At 40.1% G+C, this 18,829-nt stretch overlaps 1 protein-coding gene across 1 annotated transcript; it reads right to left on the reverse strand.

The window, feature by feature from the left end:
• Window positions 1–476: 476 nt before the first annotated feature.
• Window positions 477–18,792, reverse strand: zgc:77486 (uncharacterized protein LOC405808 homolog). The gene is made up of 6 exons (XM_054789383.1): window positions 18,649–18,792; window positions 16,915–17,115; window positions 14,634–14,745; window positions 13,339–13,472; window positions 10,137–10,241; window positions 477–2,799 (listed from the first exon to the last, which is right to left on the reverse strand). Exons 2-6 carry the CDS (start codon window positions 17,072–17,074, stop codon window positions 2,651–2,653), a joined length of 660 nt encoding a protein of 219 aa, XP_054645358.1. The 5' UTR covers window positions 17,075–17,115; window positions 18,649–18,792; the 3' UTR covers window positions 477–2,650.
• Window positions 18,793–18,829: the final 37 nt, after the last annotated feature.

Below are 18,829 nucleotides of genomic sequence, written 5' to 3' on the forward strand. Positions count from 1 at the left end.
ACTTGACAATGGTATATATATATATATATATATATATATATATTTATTTATTTTTTATATTATATATATATATTAATATATTATATTTTTTTATTAAATGATCCAGATGTGTACAGTAATTTGCGTTCTCCTCTTGGCAGAGATGGGATTCCACAGCCTCCCGTGTGGAATATATGCATCACCTAAGTTTGAAAAGTGGGAAATGTAGTCTAACTCCTCTTTACGGCAAAATGTATTTTTAGATCCTTCAGGGAACAGAATGAATGGCTGAGCAGAAAACGCCCAAAAATATGCTGCAGAAAATGTTTTTCGGGAATTAGCATTGGCCCACAGCTGTATTCTAATATTCTCTAAGGGACAACAGCCAACAGCCAACAAAGACACTTGGAAAACCGTTGCAGCAGAACAAATAAACATAAGCCTATGACTAGAATATTAAGCGACAACAAGAAGACAACACACAAAAGAACAAGTCATTTAAAATAAACTTTGTGATTTTATTTTTGTACTTTTAACATGTCATACAATCCTAAATCTTGAAAAGTAAATCAAAATAAAAAATAAAAATGATCTGGTGGTATTTCTGGAGGGGGTGGTGGCCTGGAGTGCCAATAGGATGAGGAAAAACTACTGCTCATTGTCAGTATTGAAGATTTCAATAAGATCATTTTCAGGGAACAAAAATCAACCTCAAATCAATCAGTCTTCCTGTATCTTCACTTCTGTCATCAGTTTTGCCATTATCATCAATTATAGCTCTGCATGATTTAAACTACTAAAAAGGAACAGAACAGAAAGGAAAATTCATATTTAAGTATGAAATGCTTAACAGTCATGTGTAGCTCAAGGTAAAAAAAAAAAAGAAAAAAAAAAGGTGTCCATCCTTTACTCAAAGACAGTCAATATCAGGGCTTACTTAGTATGACTAAATACACAATAGTGTAGTTTAATGTATAAATTGCGGCGGTTTACATTCAAACTACTCTTTCATATATCTTTTTTTTTTTTTTTTTTTTTAATAAATGAACCCCATAGGCAAGCTTGGACCAAATTATTTTAGAAAATGTCCAAAAGGCCAACTCCTGAACTTCCTGTATTAGATACAGCTGGTCCCCCAAGACATCCAGCATTGGCTTGTTGGAAAAATGCATTATACATTTTGACACAATAAAGAATGAAACCTCAAACTGGCAGCATCATGATGCTACAAACAGAATAAAAGGCATGGTCACAAAAGTTAAGAGGGATTATTTGAATATTATTGTAGTCACTTTAGGGGCAAAGCAGTGCTAAAAGTGAGATTAGTGCTTGTAGAGTTATGCAAAGCACTTTTACACACCAGAGTACTTATTCTTCACTTGAACCCCTTCCACTCTTTATTCTATGAGCTGTAGGTTATTTACATGTGGGGGACATTACTTTCAAATGGACCTCCAAGTTGCAGCCATGCATTGTGCTACAGCTGTGTGGCTCTTCAGTAACTCCTATGTTAGGCGGCACACATGCATAATTATTTCAAATTGTTCAAGAAGCAACAGTAGCGACAATCTGAATGACTGCGGCGACCCAGGTCAGTTTTCATTCAGCATGTGTCAGTGGTCTGCTGGTGCTTGGAGCTTCACACAAAACAAGAGAAGGCCATTCGAGATAGCCTCTAAGGATCAAGTAGAAACTGAAAATGACCCAGATGCTGAACAAAACTGAGCAGGTGCAACACACACACACACACACACACGCACGCACGCACGCACGCACGCACACTTTTCTATGTCTGCAGTTTGTTGTGCTTCATTTCCCAATTCTGACAAGCTCACATCTCTGGTCACAAATAATCATGATGGAATTCAGTTTAAAAAGTGCAAACCTCACGATTTGCCGACATGCCGCCCATCCTCCAGCAGAACCCACCAAAATGATAAAAAATAAATAGAATGCAATCACACGAGCTAACTACAATATATTAATATAGATCTTCTGAAGTCATACGCTCATTAAAACAGGAGGGGGGGGAACATACATATTCAATCACTCCTTTACCCCCCCTCTAATAACTGTTCATGCACCTGGTATAAGTCAATATATCAAAGAGTGAACATTGGCTGAAAAATGCTTGAGAAAGTCCAAAGTGTGGCGACCCTATTGAGAAATGGGAGGTGGTGGTGGGGGGAGTCAATTTCACAAGAAGTTGACATCATTTTTAAAGTCGGAGCAAAGAAATAACCTGAAGCCCTTAAAAAGGTCTCACGGATGTGATGGACGACATCCTCCTTGTTAGTTGCTGGATGGTTCTAAATTGACCTCATCAGTGACCTCACAGGGATGGTATGAAAACACAAAAAAGGGGGGAAATTGAAATGCCTACCCGCCCCACAGCAAGTCCGCTTTCTGCTCTCTCCACACACTTGCATACACACAATCATGCAGAAACCACTCATCCGCAAACAGTCACGAGTGGAGGAAGAGAGATGCTAGTAAGGGAAACGTTTGGACACTGGCTGCAGCTTAATCACCTCCCCACCCTGCTTTTAAGATGAACAAATGAAGCCATGATATTCAGGTGTCACCATTCTTGTTAATTGTAAAAAAAAAAAAAAAAAAAAAAAAAGGGAAAAAAAAAATCTGCGTGTTCTTTTTTCCGTACTCAAAGTCTTCATAACTTCTGGATTTTCTCAGCTACCACGATGGGGTTCTCCTTGCGTATGCGATCTGCCGCCGCGCTCCGGTAATCGTAGGGACAGTCATGTTTGTCGGAGTAACGGTGGATGGCACAAAACAGGTTGCCACAGCGACAGTCAAAACCTTGCAGAGAGAAAACACATTCAAGACATGCATGAAGCCAACGATACAGTATCTCATTTCTGTGAGCATTTTCACTATAGCATATCTACTCAAGGGACAATACTATAGAAATGTCTATACTTAAGAGTAGTCAGCGTACCTCTTGTATAGCAGTATAGGTTTACTATGCATTGAAAATGACACATTCATTAGTCTAATTTAGCAGGCAACACAAGCGTGTTGCAAGATTATGTCTTGCCTACAGTCAACCATGGTGCATAAAAGCTCATCGGTTCGATGAGGGGAAACATGAATTCCAGCATATACTGTAGCATTCTGATGATTCGCTCACTTGGTGGTGGCGGTGGTAGTGTAATGGTCTGGGGCTGCATGAGTGCTGCAGTTCAGTTAGGCGACACATAAATTCCAACATGTATTATGACTTTGTGAAGCAGCATGTGAACCATCCCTTGGGAAACTGGGCCACAAAGTGATAAGGAGCCCAAACACATCTCCAAGATGACAAGTGCCTTGCTGAGGAAGGTGAAGATAATAGAGTGGACAAGTATATCTCCTCCAGATCCACCAGCTCCACCTGGGACGTCATCATAGAGGAGTGGAAGAGTATTCCTGTGCAGCTCTGGTGAATTGCATGCCCAAGAAGATTAAGCTAGTGCTAGATAACATCAGCACTACTAGGGGTACAATGGTACAGGTAACCCGCGGTACCTCGGTATTTGGGCTACAGTGTATGTGTATATCGGTCTGTAAAAACAACTTTTTTTCCTCCCAAAATGCTTTATTATTTATTATTAAATGAAGCATAAAAATGAAAATTAAATTCCAATCTAATGGCAGGTAATACAAATCTAATAAATAACATTTTTGCCTATAGTGTACAGGAAAATTGATGTGGCGGCCACTTTGATGTGTACATTAAAGATGCTAAAAGCAATCCAATGTAGGCCATTATAATGTGCAGTCATCCCTCGTTCAATGTGGTTAATTGGTTCCAGACCGAGCCGCGATAAGTCAATTTCCGCAAAGTAGGATTCAATATTAACAAACGAAATATTTCCTGACGTTATAAAAAACCTGTTTACGATCTTCTAAATACACTTTAACATATTAGAGCCATGTAGACATGAAATAACACCCATATAATCACCTTTACATTTGTATTACCCAATATTGTAGATATAAACACAGCAAATAAGACATATTACACATAAATAAGACTTACACATTAGCTTCTTCTTGTTTTTTTCTGGACAGCGTATTTCCTGCGGTGGCTATTGTCTCCTCAATGTATTGTAATGGCGGCTTTAAGTGTTTTGGGGGGGGGGTTATGTTTTTTTTTTTTTTTTTTTTTACCTTTTTTTCCTCCCCACACACCCTTTACACTCATATTAGCCAATATAGCAGACATAAGAGGAAAACGCCATTTAAGATGTAAATAAAACTCTTGCACGTGTTCCCTGGCGGGCAGAAAGTGACGGGAGATTCCGAGTTGAGTTTTAGCTTGTAATGGGTTATGGCCCCAACAGTAGCCCGTGTTATTGTTATTATTAATATAGTTATTAATATGGAGATGATGGGGGTACATGGCCAAAGTGGCTCCACAAACCCAGGCTTTGTGCTCAAGATGCAATTCGACAAAACCTAACATCCACAATCAGACTCAATTGGTCCCGCGACGGCAGTTATCAAAGTACTTTGTCAAGTCCGGCTTTCGGCTTTGTGCAAGTGCGCGTTCAAATGAAAGGGGGCGTTTGACATCATATTATTCTACTTCCACTGAAACACGATGCAATCCCAGCCAGTGTATTTGACAAAAAATGAGTATGTAATTATTATGGGGAGTTATGAGGAGTTTCCAAAAGATTATGACTGCTAAAAGAAACACTGTCGCAGCCCGTACAGCGACGGAGGACCGCCGGCATGCCAGCATGCAGCATGTGAATGTGCAAGTTAACACTGATTAATATAAAAACTATACTAGTCTTTTCATTTATCAACGCTCAACATTGCACAACTTTTACATATTAACACTTGTCCATTAAAAAAATACACACACTGGCCCAACAACTTTCGTTTATAATGTTTAGTTTAATGAAATATTAACTGCTGTATCTCATTGTAACCACTAGATGGCAGTGTTTTGTGGTGACTTCTTAAATTTCCTTTTTATAATAAAACAAGTGTTTTAATGCAGTTGATTAATGCCTCAGAGTGTTTATTCCCCCAGCAAATATTGGAATATAAGAACTCTAACAGGCTCAGTACTCATGCAAGGACTCCTATGACATTTACATCCGCTAACATGAATTATTATATTTCATATTGAATTTTATTTCTGGTGCTCGCGTGAGCATATCTAGCGTATTCCCTCGGCTTAAAATCTATCTCACTTATAGATGGATAATATCATCAGGGAATGCTATTTTTTTTTCTCCTCATGTCCCCTCGGGAACCTCATAGGTTCTAAATAAATGGTGACGCCATCTCCAAATTAGTTCAACAGTGAAACAGTGGCACTTTCATAGCTGATTTTAAGCTGAAAGCCTGGACATAACCTGGTCCTGGCCAGGTTACGAGTTTAGCCTAAATTATCATGGTGATACAGCTGCTTTAAAGGAGAGATACCTTTACTGATCACGCAAGTCCGGCTTCCACTCAACACAGCTTGCTAAACCACTAAATTCGCTTCGCAGAATATCCCCCTCCGAGTTGAGTTTTAGCTTGTCATGGGTTATGGCCCCAACAGTAGCCCGTGTTATTGTTATTACCATTGCATTATTATTATGATATTATTGTATTATTATTATTATTTTGCGTGTGATTTAAACCTACAATAACTGCCTGTTTTGGCAATGAAAAGAATAAGATTTTCATTGCATGGTATAACTGCTGTTTTACCATGCACATGACAATAAAACTCTTGAATCTTGAATCACGTTTCACATTGTGGCGACACCTAGTGGCCAATATAGAATACTACATTCATAAGTAGAACATTTCTTCTGCCTTATTGTGTTTTAGTTAATATAGTTCAGGGGTGCCCATTACGTCGATCGCGAGCTACCAGTAGATCGGCAAGGTAGTTTGGGTCAACCACGTAAACGTCACTTTGTAGCTGTCATAGGACATCAGTCAGCTGACATTAAGCTTCCCTCCTGATTCGCTCTTGCTCCGCCAGCGGCATTTCAAGCTACACACTGAGATGCAACTTCCATCTTTATTATTCTGTTACGGATAAACTAGCACAGCGGTAAGATGCTTATATCTATAACAAAGGTTATCTGTTCACTTGTAGCGGCTAGTTATGTAGAAAAAAAAAAATTAAATTCTTTGATGGCTTTGCGTCATGAACTCCGCTACAGAAATCAGTATTTTCTACATGTCCGCTTCTTAAACTATTATTTCATGATGAAATGGAAAATGCGCTCATTGCTGAAATAATATGTTTATATATTATTAATATGAATTAAGATGTTGCCTTGACTTCCGCGGCATTGTCTTTTGCATAAACATTTTAAATTCTTGTATATGGGTAATGTTTGACAGCAAATGCTAACTGGATGTAATACATGAACTGTGTGTCCTAATGAACGTTACATTGCTATTTTGACTGACATATTAGCGGTACTCAAGTTATGTACACAACTAGTGAGGAATTATGACTCTCTTTATGGCCATATTGAATATAATTCTGATATAAACTACTTTTACCTGTAAACTTAAAAAATGGGAGTGTGAAATACTAATGAATAAATATTTACAATAGTATTTCAAAGTTTACCGGTTAGATTTTATATATGTTATGTGTTTTATAACAAGCGGTAGATCATTCTGACTTGTAACTTGATGAAAAAGTACATGCACCCCTGATATACATGTACATACTCTTTTTTTTTTTTTTTTTTTTTTACAAATAATATAAATATTCTCTATATTTATAGTAGGAGGTAGTCCTTTGGGACTTGGACATTTTAAAAGTAGCTCGCAGGCTGAAAAAGTGTGAGCATCCTTGATCTATTTAGTCAATTTTGCCATTTTTATTATTGATGAGGAATTTAGGCCTAGAATATGTACATTTTCCTTCAATGTGCTTTTTTTTTTTTGCTAATTGGCCGTATTCAACCACTAGAGCTATCATTTATTAATTATTTTTGTAAAAACCATGATAGTGAGGGAGCGATATTCGAACAGTGATACAGCAAGGGACGACTGTACTATAAGTCAAAAGCTTACTGTTCTACTGTAGGTTACAAAGCAAATTAGTGTCACATCTAATATATGTCATTAGAAAAAACAAAGAACAAGCTGCGGGCCGAAAATAGCTCCTGGGCTTCACTTCGGACACCCCTGGTTCAGCGTTTCCCTTTAGGAAGGTGCAAATGCAACAGTAAGAGTTTATATGCGGTGATGTTTTATTTTTAGTAAAGTTCCTTACCTGAAGTGCAGAGTTAAAAGTTGCAGCGTGAGAACCGGTCTCATCTTTACCGAACAATGTCAGCACACTGCTTCCATCTTATGCATTCATTTTTTCCCATTTACGGCGGTGAAGTGTTCAAAACCAGGTGCCTCGACGCTGGGGCCAGGAGGCGGGGAGCCCGGCGGGCATTGCCGACATGCGGGCGGAGCCGCGCGCTGTTGTTGCATATACTCTCCAATATTTACTGTAAATTCCAGTGTATAAGCCGCACCCACTAAATTTAGAGGAAAAAAAGATTTGTCATAAAATGGCATATCGCGGCGTGCACGAGTCCTTGAGGACCAGGCAGCTCTTTGACAGGAGCTAATCATGAGCTATGAAAAAATTCAGAACAAACTTGTCAACCCATTGGAAATTGCAGGAGGTCACTACTCAATGTAACACTCACGGTGTCATTTTGCAAACACTAAACTCATCACACAGCAACTAAACACTCAAAAGGGATACCCAATATACAAATATGTACCAATACGAGTTTTAAATAAAAAACACATTTTGAAAGTTTTTTCATAACACATTTCATCTGAGCAAAGCATTTCATTGGAGGACAAGCGGCATTTAATGGATGGATGGGGCCCAGAGGGAGGCTGAGGTCATTGCAGTGCCCCGTCAGGCACCAATGAATGTGTTGCTCAGAGACGATGCATTATGGGAAAACTTTAGAAGAGTTGTTTTTCACCCATTTGAAACGTGTTCTTTGTAAGATGACACTGTGTGTCAGACTGTTATATTGTTATACTGTTATATATGACCTCCTGCGATTTCCAATAGGTTGACAAGCTCGTGAGTGCACTGATAGCTCGTGATTGGCTCCTGCCAGAGAATGAGCTACTGTTTCCTCACTGACTCACGAGAGGCACAGTATTTAAACAATTAGTAGTAGTTCTGAAGTAATGTGATGTCATGAGATTAGAACTCAACCATAATTTAGCCGCACTGCTGTATAAGCCGCAGGGTTCAAAGTTTAAGAAAAAGTAGCAGCTTATACACCGGAAATTACAAAATTGTTGCCAATTATCTCGCCTTTTCATGTTCTTTTCTGCAGATTGTCCTACACTTGTAATATGTACAGTTTGGGAAATGGGACATTACGTCACGGCGATGGCTTTTCGCAGGCCTGGACAGGCACGTGCACACACACACGCACAGTCAAAAAGTATTTTTAAAATGCCGGCCCATAAGGTGGCTTGTCCAATGAAGGGCGGACCATACGGTCTACTGTAAATCACTGCTCAGAACAATATTGATACTTAATTTGGACATGTTCGCTGTGAGGTGAGCATCACCCAGATGGTCTGGAAACACATTTATTGCTGTAACAGGGGGAGTGGATATTAGCAAATGGGGGGAGAGAAAAACCACACAAAATGATTCAGGCTTAAAGGAAGCATAGCAACATTTGAATGCACTTTTCTAGTTCATTGTTCTGATGTGGTTTAAAGCTCAGCTCCTGTTTGTACTTCAGGTGTAGTACAATTGTTCATTCACATTTTTAATGTCCTTACATTAATTAAAATTGTATTTTTTATAGACTACAGTAACTACTACAACTATAACAGTTGTAATAACTACAGTATAGTACAGTAACTAGTTTGTTTATTGTATATATCTTTTCTATATTGCTAAAATGTTCTAGTGTGGAAAATGGAGTAGTTTTGCATGGAAGTTAAAAAGCGGCCTGCGTTTTACAGTTTTTATTGTGCCACAAAGTTTGTTAGATGAAGGACATTTTGCATAATTTTTTCACTTTCTTTTTTGGGGTGTCTTTGATTTCCCCCCTCTATAGGGTGATCATTTTCATTTCGATCAAATTATGTGGCATCATTTTGTTACTAATACATCACCGACTTATTATCAAGAAAGATATTCAAGATAATTTTTCCCCCAGTTTAAATCTGATGTGTTTTCGAAGTGTTCCTCTAATTTTTTTGAGCAGTATATATGTTTTATAGCAGGGGTCACCAACGTGGTGCCCGCGGGCACCAGGTAGCCCCCCCACGACCACGTGAGGTGCCTGCAGGCCTGCTTTTCATTCAGGTTTTCAGTTAATAATGAAAGAACAGAAGAAATGCATTCTGAAATACAAAATGTGAGTTGTGGACACCAGTATTTTGTTAATGTTCTAGTAAAACAAGCATATTCGCTTTGTTTGGGTTTAAAATAAGCTCTGAAAATAAATGTTACAAAAATGAGTAGGTCTTGGCCATTTTCATTTTGTAAAAGTAGCTCTCACAAGGAAAAACGTTGGTGACCCCTGTTTTATAGTAAGAGATAAATCATGCGGACTTGTAACTTGCATGCTGAAAAGGTGTGTTCACCCGTTATACACGTACATACATATACACACACACCTGATCAAAATCCGAAGACCAAGAAGAGAAAAAAAAATTATAATATACACACACACACACACACACACACACACAACAGCCTGACTCACGGTGTCATCTTACAAAGAACTCATCACACAGCAACTTAACACTGAAAAGGTATACCTGAGAAATATAAAAGGTACCAATACGATTTTAAAATGAAAATAAACAACTCCCATAATGCATTGCTTCTGAGCAAAACATTTATTGGTGCCTGGGGGCGCTGCAATGATGTCAGCCTCCCTCTGGGCTCCTCTGGCTCCCGCTGGTCGACAGAGGCAGCATTGCAGCGCTATCCATCCATTTTCTATGCTGCTTGTCCTCAATGAAACACTTTGCTCAGACGAAATGCATTATTGGCTTTAAAATGGTTTTTTTTTTCCATATTCAAAGTGTCATTCCTATAGTACTGTCCCATGAGAAGATATAATCATATGGGTGCTGAAAGATAAGGGCTGCACTCACTGTAAGCAACAATTCAGTCTTACCGGTGAGGCCGACTTTCTTCCGGCAAGAAAAGCAGCGGTTCTTTTTCTTGTTTTTGTCAGGAGTTTGCTCTCCATCAGAGGTCTGTGCCGCTTCTCCTGCTGGATCTGTGGAAACACAATGAGCTCAGTTATTCTATAGTGAAAGTTAAGGAGAACAAATGCAAAAACAACTAAAATCAACCTGATAGTTATCAGGAATGATCTTGCAGTTTCCGCAACGCAAGTCACAAGTGAGCCAGCGTGCTTAATCTGATACAAGGGCTGGTCATGAATTCAGAATGTGAACATTGTGTGAAATCACTGCTGAGAAGTTAATAAGCAACAGTCTTTACTAGACATACGTTGTAGACCTCTGGTTACAAGATCTATAAAGGTTTACATAAGCATGGGCTGATTTGTATTCCACTTCCTGTTTATGGTTTTTGATTTATGGGTGTTTTGTGATAGGCGGATTCATTGATGTCACAGGGTTGATGCAATGGCCACATCACCCTTGACCTCCGCCTTGTTATGTTCCAGAGTTAGTTTTATTGACATTATTTCTGTCCAAGTTTTCACAAACAACCTTTTACCCCTGACGAGAAACAAGACGGTGATTAATCAAAACAAATGCAAATCCACCCAAACTACGACAATAAACAGACACGTTCATCAACAAAAACAAGATGAAAAGGTTGACAGAAATTAAATCCAATCATATCTAATTTCATTTTGTAGATGGTAGGGACAAATTAGGAATATATCCAATCACAGCTATTTTATCTGCATGTCAGAAGGAAAGGGGGGCGAGTTAAGGAGGAGAACCCATCAGAATGACTGTCTATGTGGGGTAGGGCTGTTGACATTTTCCACCGCAAAAGATTACCATATGCTGCAATATTGTAGAGAGTTACAGTACATGCCACAATGTCCACACCTGGGAGGAGAAAAAGAGTAGACATACGGACACATTTCACCTTTGAGGCTATGGAGAACAAGATGCTGTAACCCATGTGGAGAGATTATCGCAGCCAAAGACTGCCGTAATTTCTGGTGTATAAGCCGTTACTTTTTTCTCAGATACTGAACCCAGCGGCTTATGCATCGGTGCGAGGCTAAATTCTAATCTTGTGACATCTTCGATACTTCAGAACTACTACTAATCGTTTAAATACAGTCAAACCTGTCTTAGCGGCCACCTGTACAGAACGGCCACTGAAAAATCCCCTGCAGAAAGTTTACGTGTTGTAGACCCTGTGTATAGCAGTCACCCGTCTAACGCAGCCAGCGGCCACCCATTTTGTATCCCTTGGTCAATATCTGACCACATATAGCGACCAAATTACCGACTCAAGCAGAAGCTTCATGCACGAAAAAGTTTCGTTTTTTTAATCAATGAAGCCATCGTGCGTAGACTTTAATTACCGAGTCCCGTCGCCGATGCACTTTAATCGCTTTATTAACAGCAGAGTACACTGCAGGACTTTACATCCACACACTTCCCAACGCTCTCGACACTCACAGCTAGCACTCAGCCTAGCTCTCCTGCTCGTGACGTCGCACCGCCACTTCCTGATGAACTAAAGCTGTAATGACACTCTGCCGTATAAATAGTAGCACAGCTTTGTTCTGTGGGTGGTGTAGAATAACAAGCCTAGTTGTTCTTTACAACTTTTATCCGCAATCCCACAGTGCCCTCTACTAGTCAACATGTAACAGTATAATTATATGTATCTGCAAACACAAGCTTCTAATCACAGACATGTTAATATGTGTGCACACAAATTCAAAATGGCCACCAACCTGTCTATAACGGCCACTTTTGCCGTTTCCCTTTAGTGGGCGCTATAGACAGGTTTGACTGTATGTATTTCAGAAAACACTATTACGAAGATAGTCCATCATAAGGGCAAAAAAAAAAAAGTTCAGCAAAACACAGAAGCCACCATTCCCTGTGTTTGCGAACAACCCTGTCGCTCTGAGTGGAGCCGGGTATGCACACACTCAGTGAGCAATACTAAAATCAAATGTACAACATTGATGGATTTTATTGTTTGTTGTTTTCAATAAACACCATAAATATACACTCCTGATCAAAATCTTAGGACCAGTTGAAAAATTGCTCAAATTTGCATTTTGCACATTTGGATACATTTTTTCCTCAGAGAATAAAACTTTTTTCCACCTTTCAATGTCCCATGTTTGATGCTCCCTGGCAAAGTCTAAACGGGCAGTTTTGTGGCGTTGAAGGGGACGAGGTCTTCCAATTCCTTTTTTTTTTTCAACCATTTTCCCGCAGATGCCGTCTATGGTTATTGCGCTGCAGTCGGCACCAGTAAGGCCTTAATGAGGGTCGAAGACCGCATTGTGTCTTGATCCTGCAGAACAGCGCAGGTGTGATTTTATTTTGGGTCTACCCCTTAACTTTTGTTCCATAATCCTCAGTATCTTTCAAAAAAATGTAAAATGACAGATTTACTGCACCCAACCTCAGCTTCAATGGCACGCTGCGAGAGGCCTTGCATATGCAGCTCGACAATCCGTCCACATTCAAAAGGAGAAAGCTTCTTAGCTTTAGCCATCAGGAGGACATGACAGTGTGAATGCCTGACAGAAAATGAAAATTTTAAGCAGATTTTGGCTTTTATAGCCTGTGGTCTTAAACTTTTGATCAGCTGATAAACAGCCTATTTCAGTTTAATTGTTGTTTTCAATAAATTACTTTTTCAAAATGCTTTTTGTCTCACTCCCCTTTCTTGTTTTTGCATATTGTAGCTCTACTTAAATCCTCATTAAGATCCAAATGTGCAAAATGCAAATTCTAGCAATTTTTCAACTGGTCTTAAGATTTTGATCAAGAGTGTACCGCCAAGATTGCAAAGCCTGTTATGTTGAATGAAAACACACACACACACACACAAAAAGAGGGGAGGTATTGGAATTTGTGCAACAACCGCGTTGACACATACCTGTTCCCGTGTGGACAGGGCCTTATTGCCATTAATTGACAGGTCTACTTTTTGTTGTCAACTTTGTTCGTACTCTGCAGGTAGCCTACTTTAAAGACGCATTACTCTTTATACTTTATATTTCAGCTGACTAAGTTCATAAAACTATGACTAAGAACAAATTTAAAAGTGCCGTCAAAATTAACACGGTTGTGTTCCTCAGTCATTTTATGCCACTTGATAGAAAAATGGTGAACAGGCTTTGTGATTCCTACCCGAGGTGCTAGATGGTCCCTCGTCTTCGGCGTCCTCGGCCTCTGCTCGATCCGAGTCGACGGCTCCAGAATCCTGGGAAATACTCATGGCCGTCATCTGTTGAGTTACTGGGCTGGGAGAACTGGGACTGACACTAGGCGGACAGAAAACAATGCATTTAGAAACACTCATTAACACCTTGTGCGACAAGGTTTATGGAAGAATCAAAATGTTAGTATACAGCAGCTCTATTCAACTGGCGCCATATCCAGCACTTATGGCACCAGACTGGACCGTGTGTTTCTTTCAGAAAGATTAACATTTTTGCAGCAGAGTCTTACAGACAGAGTTCCTGCCATTTAGATGATCTTAGACCAGCGTTTCTTGCAGAAGACTCCTTAAAAACAGACGGTTCCTGCCATATTGAAGATATTTGACTAGCATTTTTGCAGCAGATTCCTAAGAACAGCAGAGCGTTCCAATATTATAGAATAGTGCTTCTCAACCTTTTTCAGTGAAGGACCCGTTGTAGAATATTTTTTTCCAGAGCTATAGCACTACAATCTGATTTATTAATGTCCAAAACAGTGCTCATCTGTAATGGTCATGTTTGAAAAAATTTGGAAGAAAAAATACATCCATCCATCTTCTATGCCACTTATTCTCACTGGGGTCACGGGTATGCTGGAGCCTATCCCAGCTGACTTTGGGCGAGAGGCGGGGTACACCCTGAACTGGGCGCCAGACGAATCGCAGGGCACATATAGACAAACAACCATTCACACTCACATTGAAACTGAAGGATAATTTAGTGTCTCCAATTAAACTAACATGAATGTTTTTGTCATGTGGGAGGAAACCGAAGTTCCCGGAGAAAACCCACGCATGCATGGGGAGAACATGCAAACTCCACACAGAGATGCAAAATAAAAAACACCTTAAATTGTAAACTAAAAAATAGTTAAATTGCATAAAGCTTTGTGCACGTCAAATAAGTATCAACTTTAAGTGTCCTTTTTTGGGGATTTTATAAAGATGTGGTATTAAATTAATTATTTAAAACTAACCGTAATGTTTTTTCTGGATTTATTTTTTTTTTTACATTCTGTCTCAAAGTTACAATAAGCATACTATAAAAATGGTATACTGCTCATCTATGCACGCACACACACAACATATTTCTTTTTGCAACCACGGAACGTCGGAAAATGAGGACCGCCTGTAGTGAAGTGAGATGTCCAGCTCCCCCCAGTCCTTAGCTTTCTTGAATAATTTCGGTGAACAGCCACGAGGTATGCAAGTACAAAAAGCTCACCTGGATGTTGGTTCCTCGGGCGAGGTTCGCCCTGCCTCCATGCTGGGCGCTGGTTCTGTGCTCTCTGCCATGACGTCAGAGGAGCCTGGCATTCCCGCAGGTGATGTTGTAGCTGTGTGGGGACAGAAATAACATCAGTCATCAGTACCCACTTTGGGTGTTACAATACACTCTGCTCACAAGATGACAATGCACAACATTGGGTTCACACGGACGAGACAAGATATTTTAACATAAATTAAACAAAAATATAGGACCGGACAAAAACTTTTTATTTAACCGAGTCATCAAACAATGCAGGTACATTATGAAATGTTTTATAACTTTGCATGCATGACCTAAGCATGTTTTTAACTGTTGAACTAAAAATGTAACAAGTTAAAATAATGACAGCAGTTGTAGCTGCTACTACTAATCATTTATGTTGACGGGTAGTTAGGAAAAGACACGTACAATAGACTGCAGTAGATTAGCTTTGTACGCTAAAAGAACTACAGTTCCCATGCTTAGCGTGCTGTAGTGCAGTAGTAGTGCATTTTTTACATTTTGATAGAAATCATATGCAGCAATCTCATGTTGATCTGACAAATCTTACGTAACTTTGATCAAATGTAGAATTACTACAGCTTGTGTTTGGACATAAACACCGCCGCAGCTGTTGAAACATGATGAAAATAGCACCTGTTGAGTGACGCTGGGAACATCAAGGTGGATTGGATTTCAAGGTTTATAGAAGGGATGTCCCGAGCCGCTATTCACGATCGGGAGCCAGTCCGTTGTATTTTGAAGATCGGATAATATCGGCTTCCGCCACAAGATTGGGCCGAACCGGTTGCCGTGTAACGTTCGTACCTCTGGGCCACATACCAACATAGTAGGTGCGGTAACACGCCTCAAAGCTGGTTGCCACTCGACTCCCGCCACCCACAAGGAGGAGGAAACGCAACACCACCATGCAGATATGTCCGCGGTGCACCGTGGTGAAGTTAGTTTCACGTTGGATATTCGGCTTCGTAGCTACAGCAGTAGTTCTACCTCACTGTTGTGTCATGGTGCAAGGAGCTCAGTCAGGAAGTGCCCCTCTAACCGCTGGTTGTTTAGGACCGTCAATATATTACTACCGTGTTGATGAGAGTCAGGCCCTATGATTTCCGCATGAACAGAATCATGGACAGAGTTGAGAAATTGGCCAATAAAAACGGAATCTTCTGTTAAACACGACATCTCGTGAAAAGTAACGTGAATTAAATTATGTCATCGTGAGAAGAGGGAAAGTTCGTGTGGGGGAATATTTCCCCGGCTGGCCGCTCAATCGTGGCGGAATCTCAAACACTAAACATGTCAAAATGGCGGCGAATAACCTTGGAAACTCCTGTTATGGAGCGTGAATGGAAGCTAGTGGGGTTAACTTAGTTTAGCAGAGCGTACTAGTGCAGCTGTGTATGTGTGTGCGCGCACGCTGAATGAGTATATTTTCACCGTGTTGTGTTTTACCGCTTTAATGTAAGGACCATTTTACAAAACTCCACTGACTACGTGCAGGTTCTGATTGAAAAAAAGACAAGGCACGTTTATTCTTGCACTTAGCACGTATCAACCGTCAAATGCCATTCTCAACACATACAACACACTTCCGGCCTTCAAAATAAGAGCACTGTTACATTTGTCTAATTGTGTACACAAAATAAGGGTGTCATAAAAATATTACATTAATAACATGATTGGAATTATATCTGACAACATCTTCCTTAACCACAAGCACCACAAATTCATCTATAACCATGTCAAAGGATTAGTTCTACCCTAAAAGTATTTTGCAAACCCTTTTTTTTAAAAAAAAAAATCTTTTTTATTGGACGGACTTTCATTGGATTAGACTTTCATTTTAATGCTCAAGAGCTATTTTCAGAACCATATTGAACTCAACAAATTCATGTTTGTAACTAAATCGTATATTAAAAAAAAAAAGCATCAGTAGCAGATCGGATTGGCAAGACTATAAAATAAATCCAATCTTATGCCAAAAAATGTGGATCAGGATATCCTTAGTTTATTATAGTGTCTAAAGCGCTTAATGTGTTGCTCCAATTCTGCCTTGCGCACTGCCATGTATTATCATTCTCAGTAGTCAGTCATAGTTCAGTCTGACAGAATTCTGGATATAACCTGTTCCCACGAGACAGCTTTTCTCTAAGTGAGAAATATCACGTTTTAATTTCATGACACCCCTAGTACACACCCTTGCACTTTTGTCAAGGCCACACCTCTTTCACAGCCATACCTTTCTCCCCTGGGGGACTTGATCTCCCCCCTCCCTGTTGTCTCTGTAGGTGTTCCTTGTAGCAGACTGAGCACATGCCATTGGTGCGGGGGTTACCGTAGAAACCGCATCCCATCGTGCAAAGCATGGGCACCTGGGTCTGATTGGTCTCCTGAGCCATGCTCCAACAGAGAGGGTAAGGGGGGATGGGAGAGGACTTTCCTGGGAATAAAAATTTGGGTTAGCAAGAAAGAGTTAGTCAAAGTGATAAAATAATTCAGTGGCTGCCTTTGGAGCTTTGACAATAGGAAATAGACAAAAAGTAGCCAAAAAAAAAGGTTCACCAAGTCCACCACCATTCCAAATTCTCATACAACTTAACTTTGCACACAAAAAAAATAACGCTCCTTAATAGCAACAACACAAAGACGCTAATTTCAGGCGAGAGTACGCTTCACTCCAGCACGATTTGTACGGCAAGCAATGCAAATTTGCCAAGTGTATGTTTGCCACTTTGTACAGGCTAATTGAGGAGTCGGCGGCGGCGGCGGCGTGCAAGCTAGCCCGCAGCACCCCCACCCCATCACTGCACTGAACTCAACCCGCAGTGTGCGGCCGCGCAGACGGATATAAAGTGTGTGCACCAATCCTGTTAGTCAGTGTCGGTCCACACGTTACACTTTACCTCGTTATCTGTGTCACTTTGTCATACACTAACAAGCGCATCGGTAGCTAGCAAGAGGGTACTGGCGCTGCTGTTGTTAAGTGACGTCATCAAAACGCAACGACTTTGGTCGATGGGGACGGCACAAGCCAAGAAAATGATAGGGAAAATGAACACGTCGTTACCTCGCTATAAAGTCTTGGCTTTCTGATTAAAAGAGGTCAACAAACCGCAAATAAAGTTATATAAAGTGGTGTGAATTATATTAATCACACGCAATATCGTGCGTAAAAAGGTTTCTTTAACAACAGCTTATGCTTTCTAAGTAAATATATACAATTTGTCAGAACATTACGTAGAATTTAACTCTTCTTCTAAAAGGGGTGATTCTAAACCAATTGCAATTTTAGTGTTCAATCGGAATAATCGGTAACACCGCAGGTATTTAATGAATTGGCAAGGGTTCAATAAAAAGAAATCAAAGTAAGTGGTGTAATCAGGTATTAAAAGTAGTGTTTCCTCGGACGACAGCCGACACAAACGCCAAACAATCTTAGCATTGAGCTGTCATGGGCAATGAAAAACAAAAAAGGGACAAAATCAACACCCAAAAAGGGCACGTTAGTTCGCTCAACTAGATTATTTCTTCTTCGGCTGTACGAGATGGCTTAAAAACTGCACAAAAGGAATGCCAAAGCCATGTTAAAATTATCACCAAACTATTAAAATGCATACTTTTAAGTAAAAAGGTTAAAAACAACAAAAAGTCCCAATTTAGAAGGCAGCAGGAAACAATTGTCCTATGGCTGCATAGCTCAAAGCAAAACAACCTCGCCATACAAATGGTCTACATTTTAACACAATAAAAGGGAAAACAACATTTTAGTGGCGTTTTAGCACAACTAGTAACCGTAAGAAACTCCGAGTAATCTATAAAAGCTCCTCATGTCGAAAATCGAACAAAAGCTAAGTGTTAGCATGCTAGCGTTAGCATACATGCTAGCATAAGCAAGCAGACAACGGGTCAGTCTTTTCAAATAAAACAAGAACAGAGTAAGGACTATCATACTACATATGTAGGACGGCGGTACCTGAGCGTCACTGTACCGGCAGGCTATCGACGACCTTTGGGCTGTGGAGAAGTTTTGTAGTCCCGATCAGCGCAAAGCGGCCTCCGACCGTGCTGGAGCAGCCGACATTCGAAACAACGAGCATGACGTCATCCTGAAGCAACACAGCAAATTGCAACCACCCCACGGAAACCCTTCACTC

Source organism: Dunckerocampus dactyliophorus, chromosome 10, assembly GCF_027744805.1.
Source record: "Dunckerocampus dactyliophorus isolate RoL2022-P2 chromosome 10, RoL_Ddac_1.1, whole genome shotgun sequence".
NCBI lineage: Eukaryota > Metazoa > Chordata > Actinopteri > Syngnathiformes > Syngnathidae > Dunckerocampus > Dunckerocampus dactyliophorus.

What these genes read in the sequence shown, in the direction of transcription:
- zgc:77486 (XM_054789383.1), bottom strand. Translation starts at nt 17,074, where the DNA reads ATGGCTCAGGAGACCAATCAGACCCAGGTGCCCATGCTTTGCACGATG. An exon ending in GGGACCATCTAGCACCTCGG is followed by an intron (nt 10,242 to 13,338) that starts GTAGGAATCACA and finishes GTGTTTCCACAG; the next exon opens with ATCCAGCAGGAGAAGCGGCA. An exon ending in GAAGAAAGTCGGCCTCACCG is followed by an intron (nt 2,800 to 10,136) that starts GTAAGACTGAAT and finishes TCTCTCTGCAAG; the next exon opens with GTTTTGACTGTCGCTGTGGC.